This window comes from Triticum urartu, chromosome 2 (genome assembly GCF_003073215.2).
Source record: "Triticum urartu cultivar G1812 chromosome 2, Tu2.1, whole genome shotgun sequence".
NCBI lineage: Eukaryota > Viridiplantae > Streptophyta > Magnoliopsida > Poales > Poaceae > Triticum > Triticum urartu.
The window spans coordinates 669691805-669709200 of NC_053023.1; the positions used below are offsets into that span (position 1 = coordinate 669691805).

Sequence of the window (17396 nt, forward strand, 5' to 3'; positions counted from 1 at the left end):
CGAATGGTTGCTGACCTCTGTCGTACGTACATCGTACAAAATTTGTCGTATGTGTAGCAGTTCTCGTTTGAGACACTGCTCACCTGCCTGGCTATTCTATTCCCCTTCTCCCCCTACATGTTTGGCTATTGCATGCGTCGTCCAGATTGCTTTCTATACGAGGGTACAAACGATCTCACTGGCCGGTGACTGATCAGGTCATCACCTATATGAGTACGAACACACTACGTAGCTCAATTCAATGTTCATCTACTGGGCCCCATCTGATCTGTTCGTTCGTTTCGTCGTTTCGATGCGCTACTATATTTTTTTTTCGCCAGTTGTATCCAGCGTTCCAATTTTTAATTGCCTCTGCAGCTTATCTACAATGTGCAATAAAAATAGAAAATTTGATACTACATGGATGATGCTTTTAGGTAGAACAACATGAGATCATAACTGATTAGTTGTGTGTTTGTTTAACTTCAAAAAACATTGTATGTTTTTTAAAAGATATGATTGCACTTGCGTTTTGCCCTGGGCCCCTAAATTCCTGAAGACGGCCCTGGTAGAGTGAAAGGCTCTGCTTCAGGTGCCGAGGTGGAGGTGGCTTGGATCTCCTTAAGAAGCGGGGTGGTGGAATTTCAATCATCGAGGAGCAGGGCTGCTTCATTTTAGCATAGGCAGCCGCATCTCGATCCGACATGTCCGTAACAAACGCGTGCCGCCTCCCCCTCCATGTGAGAAGCAGCACCATCTTGTCCTATAGTACTAGGCTCCACAAGAAGTAGGGGGGGGAGCGCAACGAGGCGGTGCGAAATCCACCTCCTCCGGAAAGATTGCGTGATTTGGCAAGAAAAGGGGGGGAGGGGGGGGGGGGCAGGGCTTGGAAGTAGCTCTCCACAGAGGGTGCAGGCGAGGGAAGGGGCCTAGGTGACGAAACTGCAGGCGAAGCCAACACCGTGGACGATGCGATGCCATCAATTCAGCCCCGTCTCACCAATGATGTGGTGCCATGCCATGGATTCAGCCCATCGCCAACAACCACAAGGAGAATGAGTAGAGCTCATTTTAGACCCGATGTGTCTGGTTTTAAGCTCGTTGTAGTGGCAGTGATGTTTAATTGTACTCATTGTAGTGTTTAACTGTGCAATGAACCATGTTTTATGTAAATCGTTCCGGATATCTGAGCATCCAATTTTGAGAATGTTGTAAAAGCAAAAATTGTTTGCATGTCCAATCTTCTCTCTCCACTATCCATAATTGGTTTGGGCAGCCAAATTACGGGTACAATGTTGGAGATGCTTGTGCTATTTCGCGCGAGAGAGATGCTCGTGCTACTTTAGAACTTTAGAACATTCACCGCAGTCATTATAATCCCATCCTTCCCAGAAACAAAATGCAGAGGCACATCCATCATGTCAACAACGAGCCCCTGCCATACGTTGGTTTTACAGCCATGGTACAAAGCGAGTTTCTCCAATGCAGGCGACGGTTTGCAGGTGGGGGAGTACACCACGGGCTACAGCTACAGCGGCTCACTTCCTGCCACGGCCTTTGCCTTTCTTGGATTTCTTCTTGCCCTTGTGCTTCTGCGCCGCCCTCTGCGAGGTCGAGGCGGCGGCCACTGCTTCCTCCTTCAACGGTTCCACCTCGTTGCTTCCTGCTGTGTCAGGCTCACTGTCTGAACATCCAGTCCGTTCGACCACTCCGTCAGTCTGCGACTGGACATTCCTCATGTCATCTTCTCTCATGGACGCCCTTGCGGAGGACACAAAGCTGATGACCGTCTGCAGTTTGTTCTCACCATCTCCCCATATCGAGTATAGATCCTCCAGAGTCAGACAAGCTGTCTTCTCCATCCTGCGCAAATGGTAAATTATCAGAAGACTTTGGGGATGGCCTAGTCATGTTTTACAAAACGTCACTCATACCTTATTATCTACCAATTGCAGTTCGGCGTTTATACTGCCATTAAGAAATTTAGAGTTGGCCTTAGTTTAACATTGGCTTACCCGGCAATGCATTCATCAAATTCACTGCGGATGCGCCTGATATCTTCCAACAGTTGTGCATCAAGCTTTCCTGTAAAGCCTGCTTGTTCCATCCATCGAACAACACTTCTAAGGAACTGAATAATAACCCTTGCATCTTTCTGCAGAAATCAGCTTTTAGAATAACTTGGCAGCCGCGAAGCAATGGGACAGAGTGAAAAATAACAAAACAAGCACCATAACATATGAAACTCACCTGGCCTTCCTTGTTGGCTTGAAAAGCCTCAAACTTATCCCAGAAGGGAGTATTCTCATCACTTAAATCTATTTCACTTGTACTCTCCACCTTATTGGCTGGTACAGCCTTAGGAATGTTTTTTTTACCATCAGATTTTTCTAGCAGTGCGGCCTCTTCCTTTACAGAACTTGCCTCTTCAGGACGAAGAATAGCCATTACCTTCTGAACATCACCCAAATCCTCTGTGCTAATCATATCAGCATTTATGTTCTGAAAGCTTGCTATATCTTTGGGTGGACCCATAACTACCATACGATCTCCGATTGCAGCAAGTGCATCAGCGAGTGCTCTTCTGAAGTTGCCCCTGGTGCGAGACCTCATTTGCAGTTGCAGGACACGCACAATCTTCTGAGAGAATTCCACAGGTAAATCCTTAAAGACTCCATGCTTCAGAAGAATATTTGTGGCCTCATAGCAATTCCCCAGACCATCATGAGTTAGGATCAGTGGATAAAGTGTAACCACTAGTCTCAACAGGACTGCAGTGTATGAACAACTAGGAGTTGAAGTCTTCTGTACCCAATCCCAGAGCGTATTCTTGTTTCTCAAGATACTCATAATTGTATCAAATATGAAACGCCCTGATAAGAATGTCATCTCCTCAAGATCAGGATCTGGGCTCGAATTAGATACCAGGCAGCTGTCAAGGTAAACCTTGCTGGTACGGCAGTCCAGCATATTGAGCAACAGAGATTTTGTGCCATATATACAACCTTTCTGTAGAAGGTACGATGAAGCCAAGAAACCAAGGCACTCCATCAGACCCACATAGCATATTGGGGATATGTAGTCCAGTTCATTCCTCCAAGTCACATCATAGAAGGTAGAATTAAGAGCAGTCCTAAAGTTCTTGATCAAGTAGGATCTATCAACGCCAGTATCAAGAAATCTCTTCAAATGTCGGAAAAACTTTGCCCAGTCAGAATCATTGTCGAGGTACTGTACCAGCCTTGAAATGAGTGCATCATCCAATCGTGCTGCATGAAGCAGAAGCACAGTTGTCCTCCCAAGATGCCCGTAAGTCAAATTTTTATTTCTTGGCCGAAGATTTGCACCAAGGGAATCAGCAATCAAACAATATGAAGCTGGTGAATCAAGTATACGCAAGAGGCTCCTCGTTGCTCCATCTCTCCAGACAAGAAAAACTAACTCAAAGAAGCGGCGCTCGCACAGAGCAGAGAAGCTTCTTAACTTCATGGTACTTTTCGGCATACTGAACTCTGGTTCTTCCAAAAAGTTAGCTATCTCTTTTATGATAAGGGTAGTTCTCACCAGGGCATATGAAGATGCCGGATTTGGATAAATTTGAACAATGGTCTCCAACTTCTTAAGTACACCCAAACCAACAGAAGACAACTCATTCATCAGGAAAGACTGAGCACATGAATGACACTGAAGGACATCCAGCCAACATCTGTTGCCATCTTGCTGCAAAGAATTTCTGCCTGCATTAGAGAGCCAACTTGAATTCATGTTAAGCACGACATATCGGCCATCTTCGCCATCTTTCCTCAACCCAAAGTACTTACAGCAAAGCTCTTCATACAAAACTTCATAATCATTTAATTCTGGACCATCAGTGTGGCGAAGATGAGATAGTACTTTGATTATGATTGACTTCCAGTGATTCCAAGCATACGCTAGAGTTTTGGGTGATATCTGGTTACGAGCAACCATATCATTACAACTACTGTCATCTTCAGATCCTGGTCCTAATTCCAAATTATATTCAGAGGCTTGGGACTGAAGATGAACATCAAGAATCAAACGGGAAGCAATAAATTCAACGAACAAGTTTTCACATTTTCTGCCATCAAGCAAAGTGCAATTTAAACTGGGAAGAGACTTCTTCATATCTGACAGTGCATCAGCTTCCAGGGAAGCAAAGCTGTAGAAGCCCTCAGAGACCTTCTTTGCCATCTGTTTGGCCCTTGCAAGTGACCCTTCCTTCTCTGCGTATCTTTTGGGAGGCCACCCTCGACTGTTTGAAGACCAGAAGGAATCTACAATGATATTGAGTAGGAGAAGCCGTGTTGCATCCTCAAACATATCTGCCTTCTCGAGCATATCTACCTCCAGCAGGACATCTCCTTTATGCTTTGCCATTCCTGCAGCCTCAAGGAAATTACCCTTTTCCATCTCTAAACTGAACAGTTCATCAACAAGATTTCTAGACTTTAAGAATGCCCGCACATGATCCATAGAACTGAAAGCCTTGACAAAATGCATCATATGCTTTATGTCACGGCACACAAAATAATGTTGAGCACAATTTTCAAGATATGTCTTTCTGATTGCAGAAACCTCCACGGATTTTGAATTCTCAGCCAAATGGTCCTCCAACTGTTGCAGGAACTGCAAGCCAAGATTAAATAATTGTTTTCCTTTCGAGCACATCAAGAAACATTTGGTGTAACATTTAGCTTTGAAGTACACTTCAGCTGCATCTGACCAGCTTTCAGTCATGGCAAAACAGTCACCGGCATCCTCGAGTCTGGAAGCACCACATTTTTGCATATAGATCATACCTATTGCAGTTCAAGAAAAATAGTGTTTAGTCAGATAGAGCTGCGTGGAGTGTGATGAAAAGACCTTAAAAATTGTTTAAAATATTAAGACATTATACTGTAACTCTTTAGGAACAACTTGTTGATAAACGTTATGGAATAAAAAATCTCAGAGGTGTGGGTACAGATTGAATATTATGGAGAATTAGCAGACCTGCTCTTTTGTAGTCACCTAATTTGATATAGCAGGTAGCAGCTTTCTCATGCATGCCTATGGACTCATAGATTTCTGATGCTGTTTGCAATTGAGCGTTGCCCTTCTCCAAATTTGAGGACATGGCACGTTCAGCAGTAGCTAAAAGTCCGGCAGCTCTTGCCCACTTCTCTCTGTATGTATCACCAGCTTTTTCAAAACACATTGTAGCCATTTCAAATTGCCCTTCATTGAATAACTGCAAGAAAAAAAAACTTCTAAGATGGAATAACAACTTCGAAAGAGAAGTACGCTAAAATTGTAAGTAGGCATGCACAATTATACCTCAAAGAATTTCTGTACGACCAATTGTCAGACAGAAAAAGGCCCATGAACTTCAGGAAAATAAAAGGTCAAAAAAGGTAAACTGGCTTTCCAAAGCAAACAAGTAAAGATCACTAACCTTTGTTCCCCGTAGCCTCCAATCATCAGCACTGCTTCCTGTCTGCATTGCTTGAACGAGGTTAGAATCAAGTAATCTAACCTCTACAAGACACAACTTCTTCCAGTAGTCAAACATTGGTCGACAGTAATCATCTGTATTCTCACATATCCACAGCCTTTGCCTAGTGCGTGTGATTGCAACATAGAGTTGCTTCAACTCTGAGCAGAGAAGATGATGCTTGCTTCTGTCAAAACCCGGATGAGAGATCTCTTCAGATTGTGCTATAATATCTTTATCTTTCATGTAACCGTACAGAACTCTCCATTTGTTTCTTAAGGGCGACGAGCCGAAAAAGTTGTACAACAGCACATCCTACACAATGTATTCAAAGTAACAATACGCAAAACTTATGACATGACATTTAACTTTTTTTGGCAAAATGCACAAAAATTTAGTGAACTAGATGCTCATACCTGGAACTCAAGGCCCTTACATTCAACAATGGTCAAAACAAGAGCCTGTTTACCAACAAGATCAACAATTTGTTTTTTGGTAGCATCATCACGAACTAATATGACTTGCTCAGCACCAAACCCATGCATGCTACCATGCTTACTTTTGATTTCTCCAAATATAGTCATAATTGCATTTTCATCATTATCAGACTCCAGCAGCACGGGTGCTTCTCCATACACAAGTCCAGTCTCTGGGTTAAGCTTGTCAACACTTGACGGGAAAAAGAAGTACAAAAGGCTCATGATACTTTGTGCCATGTGAAGGATGCCACAATGTGTGCGGAAATTTTGAGTAAGTTGGAACATATCAGAGAGTTTGACTTGTTTTCCATGTTGACGTCCTTGATTAAATGCTTCCGTTTCTGAGAGAAATGCGGTATAAAAAAGCGAACGAATATCTTCAAACCTGAAATCAATACCCCTAGCTATAGTCTGTGCGGTGTCACCAGCAAAAAGGAAGCCTTCCTTGAAGTTTCTGCAGACGTACTTAAGAAGTGCTATTTGTGTCATGGTTAGATCCTGCACCTCATCTATGTAAACAAAGTCCAATAGATCTCCATTGTAGCCCTCGGATACAAGACTGGTGTGAAGGCTATTGACAAAATCTGACAAATCAAACTCTCTGGCAGTGGATTTCATACTCTCATAATCAACAAAAATATTGTAAATCCTATCTCTCTTCTCACTGTTCAGAGATGAAAATCTTTTATCTGAGAGTATCACATAATCTTGTCTTCCAAGCTTGCTGATATAAGGACTGCTTGCTTGATATCTACCCTTTATATGAGAAACTATTTCAGTGAAGACAGTGGATGCATCAAGATTCTTGGTCAGGTCTGCATTGAAACGAGGCCAATAGGCAGCAGCAAATTTCTCATAGGTAACTTCCTTTGATTCAATAAAAGTTTGCAGCGCACGAGAGTTTGAATGCCCTCTATCAATGCTAGACTGCAGTTCACCATAAAACACATCAAAAAATGATGTCCGGCATGTTCCATCAAGCATCATCAAGAACTTCCGATATGTTATAGTAAGAGGATAGTGCTCATGAGGTAGATTGCTAAAATTGTCAGGTATATCTGTAAACTCTTCCTGGTCATCAATGATGTCATGCATGTGAAGAATGCTAGGCTGATCAGAGGCGTCACCAGAGCCAAACCTACAGGGTTGAAATAAAGTAATATGCGCGTCATGGTTGATATAATCATATAACTCATAGAAGAATCAGTAAATATCATTTGAAGAGTGTATTTTTTTCAAGGACTCGCCTACGAAGGAGCACATGGTTGCTGTTTCTTTCAATACAAATCCACGAGGGTTGGTCCCCATAAGTATAGTGTTTTTTTATAATTATTCAAGTATATCAAAGAGAAATGTACTTCATATGGATAAAAATGTTAACCTTGAAAGGGCATGACAAACAAAGAATCTAAAGAGCATGAACTTATAAATACAGTAACCCCGTAAATAAAAAGAAGATAAAAATACAGTAACCCCGTACAGTAAAATGAAGTGAGTACATTGAAAAAATACCTTGGACCAAATTGCACACATATTTCTGTCCACTTTAAATATATGTCCAAAAATAATTTTGAAAATGCTAAACACGTGTAAACTTCAAAATAGGGCTCTAGTTCAACAGACTTACCTTTTAAGTCCAGAAATGTGATTTTTTATGGCTGAACACAACTTTGGGCTTACAGTGATAAACACTTGTTTCACAAAACCTTCTCCTGCATCCTTCAGTGGCACAATATCTTTTTCATCAAGCCCTGACAAATCATCTCCATCCAAATGTAGACCTTGGGAGGCAATCAATGACTGTTGCTCTTTTTGAATCAATTTCATTGTCAATACAGTGGTTTTTCCGGTGCCTGACCTCCCAAGTATAAAACTAGTGACCGGGAATTGGATTATCACCTTCTCTTCATCAGTTAGTTCAAAGGGGATATCAATTTCAGAACCATCAGAAGACGTCAGCAAATGTTTTGCCACTCCAGATGATAACGAGTAGAATTTCATCAGCAAGAAGCTTTCGCGAACTTTTGAATTTTCCATAGCATATGGTGTATCCACTAGATCATGCTGTTCCTGGGCATCAACTCTGCAATCCTTCTTATAGCGAATAATATCATGCTCAACATCCCAAACCATAGGAACCTCTAGTTTCCTGCAAGCCATCAAAAAAAGAAGCAAGAAATAAGAATAATACTATTCAAAAAAGAGAAATAAGAAGAATGTCTACAAGCAGCCCACTCATAACTCATAAACATGACTATTGACGAACAGTTCAATTTCAAGCATGGTAAAAGAATCCTAGGAACAAAGTATGGCCCAATAAAAATGAACAGCGCATACCCGAGGGTCTGCACTCCTCTGCAGTGATCCAGGTAATCATCTGTGTACATGGAAAATAGGTTCTCGAGACGTTGAACGGTTCTTGCAACATGTTGTTGTGATAGTAGGTCCCAAATTCTTATTATCTGGATATACCTTTCTTCACTTTTCTCCAAGTCAGTACTCCAAATAAGATAAAGGTCCCTGATCTTGTATACTTTTGCAAGATTGGAAACACCAGGTACATCCAAGTTCCTAACTGGTGTCCTCCAACCACCGCCAACTTTGACAAGCTTTTGGAGTATTTCCCTCCTGAGCTGTGATGATTTTAGCTTGGTGAAAGACTTTCTAAACTCGTCGCTAACAATGACCTGTTGAATTTACCAGTACACAAAATAGAGTCTGAGAAAGAATGAACTCAAGAATATATCAACAGGTATGTTCTGTAAAAAAAAGTAGGGAGTTACAAGATGGTATGTAATCTATAGAAAAAAAATCATATATTGACATACCATCCTGCAAAGTAGCACATGTCCCTGCAAATCTTAATTACAAACAGCATAACAGAGATAAGCAAACCACAAAAAAAAACATGTTATAAAGAAACCGTGTATCAACAAACCCAATACTCCCTGACAACAAGCAGAGTCTTATCAGACTAATGTGCATAAATGTGGTTTGCATTCCAATACATTAAATGCACATAACTAAACTAACTTAAATTTTCTCTTGAGCATGCATCCAAACATGCTAAAATGGCGCAAAATGGCACAGCCACTCAAGGTGAAGCCAAGCCAACCAACAGAGTTAAAAACTACAATCTAAATTCTAAACTACTAGCAAAAAGAAAAGGAGGTAAATAAACGCACACGTAGAGGGAGCACACGGAAGTATGGTCAAAGTCAAACTGACTAACATCACTATGCTACTTACCTTCCATCTGGTATTGCTGAAAACGGCCGACTCAGCATTAAGAAGATCCTCAAGTTCATCAAGATCTTGCTTTACTTGCAAAACCAACTTACATAAGGCCGTGTCATTAGTGGCATTGAAAACACATTTACGTCTTTGAGCATCAGAAACAAGGTCTGTCCAGACAGTTCCACTTTTGTACAGTGTATGAGCATTACCAACAATCCAAAGACAGTGCCTGCATCAAATAAAGCATCCATTAGAAAGACTATATTATCAATCTGACAATACTTTGAACAGTAACAAAACAAAGGACTGGGAAAAAATGCTCACTTTGCCCTGGTAAGAGCAACGTTTGTTCTTTGGTTATCAGCAAGAAATCCAACAACTCCTCTCCCATTGGATCTAACTGTTGATAGTATTATTATATCATCCTCTTCTCCTTGGAAACCATCAATAGACTTGACTCGCACATGAAAGCCATCACATGTGTCATATTGTTTGCCAAGTCTACCTTTAATTGCATCAACTTGAGAACTATATGGAGAGACCACACCGACGCTGAGCACTTTGCCCGTACTTTTCCAACCTGCAAAAAAAAAACTAAACTGCTAAGTCTTTAATGAGCTTTTGGGGTCTATTTTGCATAAGGCGAGCGAGAGAATTTTCTATAGCAAACTGCAGTTGATTCTGTATCAGCTTACAAGTGACATAGCATTACTTTTCAGCTCTGAAGGTAAAAACAAAATACCAATTAGTGAGTACATGTAGTGGCCAACAACTCTAACAGAGCTTGATGTCTCACCTTTCATATCATCTACTTAATGTTCTAAGTTTTGCAAATAAAAAATGTAACATTATCTATTAAACAGGGAAGTGTATGACAGTGGACTTGCTGACAGACATATGTAGGGAATTGAATTTTCATAAACCCAGATTGATGCAGTTAACAAATCACAAGATATACACAGGTAACAAACTGACTGTTGAACATAAACTATTACACTGATCACCTTTCTATCAATGAAAGTTATGCAACATGAAATACAAGAAAGACCCTATAAGCTTCTAAAGATGCAAGTCATATCAGCTAAGTATCTTCATATAGAAACAAATTAGTAACTACTACCTCCATCCGGGTTTATTAGGCCCCCTTTTATTTTAGGCTAAAGTTTGACCATAAATTTAACTAACAAAAAGTAAACTATATAGCCAAGTAGCTCTTTCAGATACAAATCAAATAGTGTACTTTTTGTATCATATAATTTAGACTCCCAGCGTTCGGAAATAACTGATGTGGTTGTAACTGATGTTGAACTAAAACCACGTCAGTTATTTCCGAACAGAGGTAATATTTTATTATTTTTATAGATGGCCAAAGTTTGACTCAAAATACGAGGGGGGCTAATAAACCCGGACGGAGGTGTACCAAGGATACTGAGGCAGGATATTAAGGTTGGAAGAAAAGATAGGATTCAGCTAACATACATTTAAAGATGGTTTGGATCAGGTGCAAAACAACAGCAACTTCAACCATGTTTCTTCGACTGTTTCCTGTGCCTTCTTTGTCTTCCCTTCCATCAGTGAGGTTTATAAAAGTGTAGCTATCAAACGGGAAGCATGTATAATCCTTGTTATAGCTAGGTGACAGGACATTTGAACCATCTAAAATCTTCCTCTCATAAAACTGAACATTTGGAAACAAGCTAATAATAGGATTCATGCGATACTGTATATTCAGCAAATGTTTATCGAATCCCAACATAACCAATCTCCCAAAAAGACTTGTACCAAAGCCAGCTTCTTTGCATACCTACAGATAAACAATGAACATAAGAAGTACGATTATCATCAACAGATCCAGCTTGTTTCCAAATGAAAGGTAAGAACTAAGATTGTCATGAATCAATCTCCAAAAAAGAGTCACACCAAATCCAGCTTCTTTTTTAGCCACCTGAACTGTTGTATTGATTGTGTTATCCATCGAACTTAAACAAAATTATGAAAATTACCCAATGCAGCCATTTCCAACTCAATTTTAAGGTCTGCAGCATTTATGGTCTAAAGCTTCATAGGCTTTGCAGCGTTAAAAAATCAATGTAAGGTAAAAAAATTAAAAGAAATACGTTATATAAGACATGCATATTCACATGCGTGATTAGTAGTGCTGTAGAGTGATGCAGCAATAACTAAAAAGTTGCTGTAGCATTTTAGCATTAGAAATTTGCAGCCAACTGCACCGATGGCTCGATGACAACGTATAGTATAAAGAGGGTAAGGTGAAACTTACTTGACTTTTAACCATTGCACTCAGCTGACAGTCATCTCCAACCAAAACAACATGCTTCAACCAATGCAGACGTAGAGGGATCACCAACTCACACTCCCGCACTTGAGCAGCCTCGTCAACAATTAAGACATCGAGGGGTGCAATCTCCATGTGATGCAACCGGTAAGAGCTAGAGGTAGTACAGAAAAGAAGTGTAGCATTACGTATGCAGTAGCTCTGGACCCAGTTTTTGTCTACTCCAGTGGGTAAATTAAGCGAGTGTAGCAGATCTTTAAGCAATTTAAGGCATGAAGACCTTGCTCCGTCCAGTTCCTTCTCAATAGGAGATATAAGCTTTACACAAACAGAGTTTTCATTTGACAGACAACCAAGGGCCCTTTTCAAACAATCTTCAGTCAAGTCTACGTTGCACAGAAGGGTCCCAAAATTTTCCAGCATATTAAGCAAGGAAGATATATTTACGACACTATCACGAGAAAAGCACCTTCCAGGAAGGTGAACCCACAAATTCATTATGCATCTTTTCAGAGCTATTGCTGTCGCATCAAACTGTTTCTTTATGAAGTCCAGAAAGCTCACGGGATCACTATTTCCTTCATCCTCAAGAAGCATATCGTACCGTGACACACAGTCATCAAAAAAGGATACCATCGAAGCTATTCTGTACTTCCATCCAGACAACGATGAAAAGCACTCAACAAGGTCGTCCACCCGAAAATCCAAGAAAATTTCCTGAAGATCCTCGGTGATGTCCATGTTATACTTGTTCCCAAACAGCAAGACATCTCCAAGAGAAAAGGGTAGACCATTTTCATCAATGTGCTCATTGAACTCCTTCAAGTTTTGAAGGAAACGAGTGCAAACTCCAACGACAGCGACGTTAGTGGGAGCACAAGTAAGAGTTCTGCATTTCACACACGCCAAAGCCCATAGTAAAGCACTAACAGTCTTGGTCTTTCCAGTACCTGGAGGACCCCATATAAGCTTCAACAGGTTCATATGCCTACATCGTACAGCTGAGATCACAGATTCAATAGCGTCCAGTTGCGATTGATTAAGTTTGATTGATAGTAATTGCTCTGTCAAGGAAGGCAATAAGCTCCCATCCTGTGCAACACAGATACCACATACATCATCACCCTGCAACAGACCCAAAAAGAGGAACTCAAAAGGTTAGACACCAATTCATACTGGCAAGAAAAAAGCAAGTAACTAAAACACAACTATCCAGGTTAACTTACCAAATTTGTTGGGGCTAACAGAGACTTGATTACTGTGAAATTGTTATCCATGTGCGTATCAAACGAAAGTGCTTTCCATATACGTATATTTGTCATGATATTAGTGAGAAATATTGCATGTCTGAATTTACTCAAGTCTTCTTCTTCCAAACCAATATCCTTTGCAACTTTAACTCTGAAACCCTTCTGGTATTCATCATCCAAAGAAACCTCAGTAACCATTGCCAAGCAATATGTCACACCGTAGCGGTTAAGGTCCTCTGCAGATTCAGGTTTCAAGCTAGACAAAATGAATATATCACCATTCCTTGCCGTATATGTCTCAGTGGAAAAACCAGCACCATTGTCCCAGAAGTCCACATCCATGAAGTATAATCCTGATTTTCCTGCTACCTCCATGGAAAGTATTTTCGACGAGGGTGCTTCATTGATGAGTTCAAGGCATGAGCACAGATCTGACCTCGTTTCTTCAATCAGAGGCAGACGATACGATTGGAGATAGTGATCAACTGACTTGAATTTGCAGGGAATAGTCTCAACCTACATAATGAGGGTATAAATGAAAATATGGTTATAGCTAGCAAAAGATTCTTTACTAACTGCTTGAGCACAGAAATGGCATGCAATTAATTGGCACCCTTTACAAAAAAAACTAATGCTCCTTACACACACAAAAAAAACTAATGCTAGCAGAACAGCTATGTGGTCAATCTCATCTAATGCAAGACCAGCAACGATAAATCCAGAGCATAAGCATCACCTAGGAGGTAACTGTAATCAACCGAATTCTCAAGACATAAAATCCCAACATATACCTGTCACGTTAGAAAACCTGTCTCGCCACATGTATTATCTTGCTACATACAGTTTTCGGAATGCGACCAGGTCGATTATACTACGACCACCGTAACACTTGACAAGAATGATCGTGCATCGTGGGCATAGCACCATATTAATGCATCATTATTTTGAACAGCAGCAGGCACCAATGTGAATCAGTTACAAATGACACCAACAGGCAACGAGCAACATGCAGATTTCAGAAGTGCCATGTGTCACCAGGTGTGCAACGATTTGGTGAGCAGAGATTGTCCAAACATGCCAACTGCACCGCACTTCCCTGATGCGTGCATCCAAATGACCCACTTCAGTTGCACTACAAGCGACTAATCAATCAATAGATTTTGGAAACCTAGCGCGCATACGCATGCATAACGCTTGGCACGATTCGAAAAAAGAAATGGCTCTAGCTGGCAACCACAGAAATCAACAAACCGGAACTAGCAGCGCCGAGGGGATGGATCGATGATACACGTATCTTGAGCACAGAAACGGCATTCAACTAATTCTGGCATCTTCTAAAAAAAACTAATGCCGCTATCAGCCTAGCAGAACGGTGCTATGTGGTCAATTTGATCTACGCCAAGATGAAGCAAGGACAAAATACAGGGCATAAGCTGCTAGTCGACCGAAGTTTGAAGACAGAACTTGTCATAAATGTCACCAACATATAGAAACATCTGATAACTTATACGATCGTGTTATCTAGAGTTTTCAGAATGGGAGATGGTCGATTATGCTACGAGCATCATGGGCATAGCAAATTAATTAGTGCGTCATTATTTTCATCAGCAGTGGACACCAATTATGAATTAGTATGAATCAGTCACGGCTGGCCGCCAACAGGCAGCAGCAAACATGCAATTTCCTGAAGCAGCATGTGTCGCCCGGTGTGCAACGATTTGGCGGGCAGAGATTGTACGAACATGCCGACTGCAACTGCACTTCCCTGACGCGTGCGTCCAGATGACAACTTCAGTCGCACATTACTGACAACCAGTGCAATACAACTCTACAAGCGACTAATATTCGATCAACAGATTTTGGAAACCTAGCATGCATACGCTTGGCACGCGCCGCGCGCTCCGGAATCCGTACGCGCGCACAGATTCGGAAGGAAAAAAAAATGGGATCATGCCGGCAGCCGCAGAAATCGTCACCCGGAACTACTAGCTAGCAGCGGCAACCGAGGGATGGGTGGGTGGATGGCGCGGGTGTACGTGTACCTTGTCCCTGTAGAGGTCGTCGTCGTTGATGTCGCGGATGGACCAGGAGAGCACCACGTCGCCTAAATCCATCTCCGCCATGCCGCCCTCCCGCGCCCTAGCCGCTCACGCCCTCCCGCGCAGCAAGCGGTATTCGCGAGGAGGACGAAGAGGAGGGAGGGGTGTCGAGGACGAGGAGTCGTCTCGTCGCTGCGAGTCAAAGGCGGCGGTGGGGTGTGACTGCTGCTGCTGTTGCTGCTGTGTGGAGAAAAAAACAAGGCAGGGGTGATCGGTGGGACGTGGGAGGGGATGGGATTAGTGCTGCTGCGCAGGCAGAGATCGTTTGCTTCTGGGCGAAGATGCTGCTCTGCTCCGTGGCAGGAGGCTTTGGGGGTTCTAGCCTAGCCTTTCTAGGGGAAAGCGTGATCAATGGGAGGAGTGGGATGGGATGGGATGGCTCGGGGTTGGGAGTGGGGCCCTTTTTTCACGGGGAGGGTAAACATGCCGGCGCGTGGATGGACTGCCGCGGAGGCGCACAGTGCGCGGAGTGGCTCCGGTTTTACCGAGCGGACTGGTGCGGTAAAATCAATCGTTCGTGGTGGTAAAAGTACGTAGTACAGGTCGAAGAACGTGTTCTCGGTCAGCTCTCGGCCGGTCCTCCTATTTTCTCTCGCCTCGTCGGCCAGGGGCGTTGCACCGCGTACCGGCGAGCGAGCAGGGCGACGGACAGCAATGGCACTGATTTTCATTTTTCTGCAACAGGATTATCTTCTTCCCTCGCAACAACAAAAAAACAGGATTATCTTCTTCTTTTTTTAGCTGGAAAGGAAATTATCTTCTTCACGGTGTCCCGCGTGATATAATGAATTTTCTCAACATTGTCAAAACAACAACAAAAAAATTTTGTTAACAGTACTAGATTATTGGTGCCTGCATTATTCATGGATTTATTTCGGGATTCCGGCGACTTTCGTTCAGAGGGAGGAGACGTCCCCGTCGACTGTGAGGCGTCTGTGGTGACTTCGTAAAATTTCAACATGCTATGTCGATTCAGTCTCTTGGAGTGCTCACAGAGCATCTCCAGCCGTTGGCCCTCCAGGAGGCGCTCAAAATCGCTCCCTGAGGCGCACCGGCGAAAACCGCGTGCTGGGGGCGTGATGCCCCCTAATCGCGGCGCCCACGAGTTATTTGAAAACCATAAACTAGGCGCAAATTCATCCAAACTTCGACGAGTTCATACACATTTAAAATATTTTACAAAAAAACGCTACTCGCCGCGGCCCGCCGTCGCCCTCGCCGCTCCTGGCCGCCGCCCGCCCTTGAAGCTCTACATGCCGAGGAGCTTGTAGAACTGCGTGTAGTCGCCACCGCCGTCATCGTCGTCGTCGTCGCCTCCTCCGCGGCCGCCGTCCCTGCTGCACCCCTCCCCAGGTTGGCGCGGCGGGTTGGACGGTCCGGGGGCGTCCTCGTCCTCGTCGTTGTCGAGGATCACCACGCCGTGCTCGTCCTCGCGGCCACGCTTGCAGGTGGCTATCTCCTCCAGGGCTCGGCGCTGCAGGACCATCTTGTCGTGGAGGTAGTCGTCCCGCGCCCACTTTAGGGCCTCCTCGTCGGAGAAGCCGCGCCAGACTACGGCCTCGTACTCCGTGGGGAGGCCGGCCTCCGCCTTCGTTCTGACGAGGACGAGGCGGCCAGAGGTGGGGGAGGAGTCGGCGATGCGGACGCGGGAGCTGCGGGTGCGGTGGCTGACCGGCGTGTCATGGGGCTCCGACTTGACGGGGCGGAGGCAGGGAGAGGTCGAGCAGCCGGACGAGGAGGAGGACGCCCCGGGTCCATGCGTCTCGGCGTCCACGAGCTCCCACGCCGACGGGAGAAGGATGGGGGAGCGGGGTACTCCAGCCTGGGCGTATTGCCGCCCTCAATGTACTCGAGGACGGCCTCCAGCGTGCGGTCGGGCACGCCCCACCATCGGTGGCGGCCTTCGGAGTTGAGCCTCCCGGAGGGCACCACACCGTTGGTGGCCTCGAGCTGCTCGGCGTGGCGGCGGCGGAAGTAGGGGTCCCACAGCGGGCTGTCAGGGACGTGCCGTGGTCCTTCCCTCGCCGCATGCGGCAGAGAGGCGCGGATACGCGCGATCTCCGCACGCCGCGCCGCTCCGATGGGCGGTGGGGGCACCGGGACGCCGCCGGCGCTGATCCTCCATACCCCGGGCACCCGCATGTCCGGCGGGACCGGGTACTCGGCTTCATAGAGGAGCCGAGCTTCGTCCTCGTGGAGGTGGCGGCGGCCAAAGCCGTTCGCCGTCGCGCCGTTGCCTGGGAAGCGCTCGGTCATGGTTGAACTGGAACAATGCTACCTCTTGAGCACTGCGTTGGATTTCTCCGAAGAGGAGAGGATGATGTAGTAAAGTAGCGTAAGTATTTCCCTCAGATTTTGAGAACCAAGATATCAATCCAGTAGGAGGCTACGCGCGAGTCCCTCGTACCTACACAAAAACAATAGCTCAACGCAACCAACGCGCTTAGGGGTTGTCAATCCCTTCACGGTCACTTACGAAAGTGAGATCTGATAGAGATGATAAATAATATTTTTGGTATTTTTGGTATAGAGATGCAAAGTGAAAAGTAAATGGCAAAATAA

At 44.0% G+C, this 17396-nt stretch overlaps 1 protein-coding gene across 1 annotated transcript; it reads right to left on the bottom strand.

Annotated features, from left to right (window-relative positions):
• Positions 1 to 1191: 1191 nt before the first annotated feature.
• LOC125539604 lies at positions 1192 to 15155 on the bottom strand. Its single transcript, XM_048703096.1, has 14 exons — positions 14778 to 15155; positions 12712 to 13251; positions 11471 to 12610; positions 10669 to 10993; positions 9514 to 9769; positions 9202 to 9418; positions 8290 to 8639; positions 7580 to 8101; positions 5890 to 7090; positions 5435 to 5788; positions 4993 to 5230; positions 2230 to 4799; positions 1995 to 2134; positions 1192 to 1842 (listed from the first exon to the last, which is right to left on the bottom strand). The coding sequence occupies exons 1-14, from the start codon at positions 14856 to 14858 to the stop codon at positions 1518 to 1520; spliced, it is 8259 nt and encodes a 2752-aa protein (XP_048559053.1). The 5' UTR covers positions 14859 to 15155; the 3' UTR covers positions 1192 to 1517.
• Positions 15156 to 17396: the final 2241 nt, after the last annotated feature.

What these genes read in the sequence shown, in the direction of transcription:
- LOC125539604 (XM_048703096.1), bottom strand. Translation starts at nt 14,858, where the DNA reads ATGGCGGAGATGGATTTAGGCGACGTGGTGCTCTCCTGGTCCATCCGC. An exon ending in ACGACCTCTACAGGGACAAG is followed by an intron (nt 13,252 to 14,777) that starts GTACACGTACAC and finishes CTCATTATGTAG; the next exon opens with GTTGAGACTATTCCCTGCAA. An exon ending in CACATTTCTGGACTTAAAAG is followed by an intron (nt 7,091 to 7,579) that starts GTAAGTCTGTTG and finishes TCAACCCTGTAG; the next exon opens with GTTTGGCTCTGGTGACGCCT.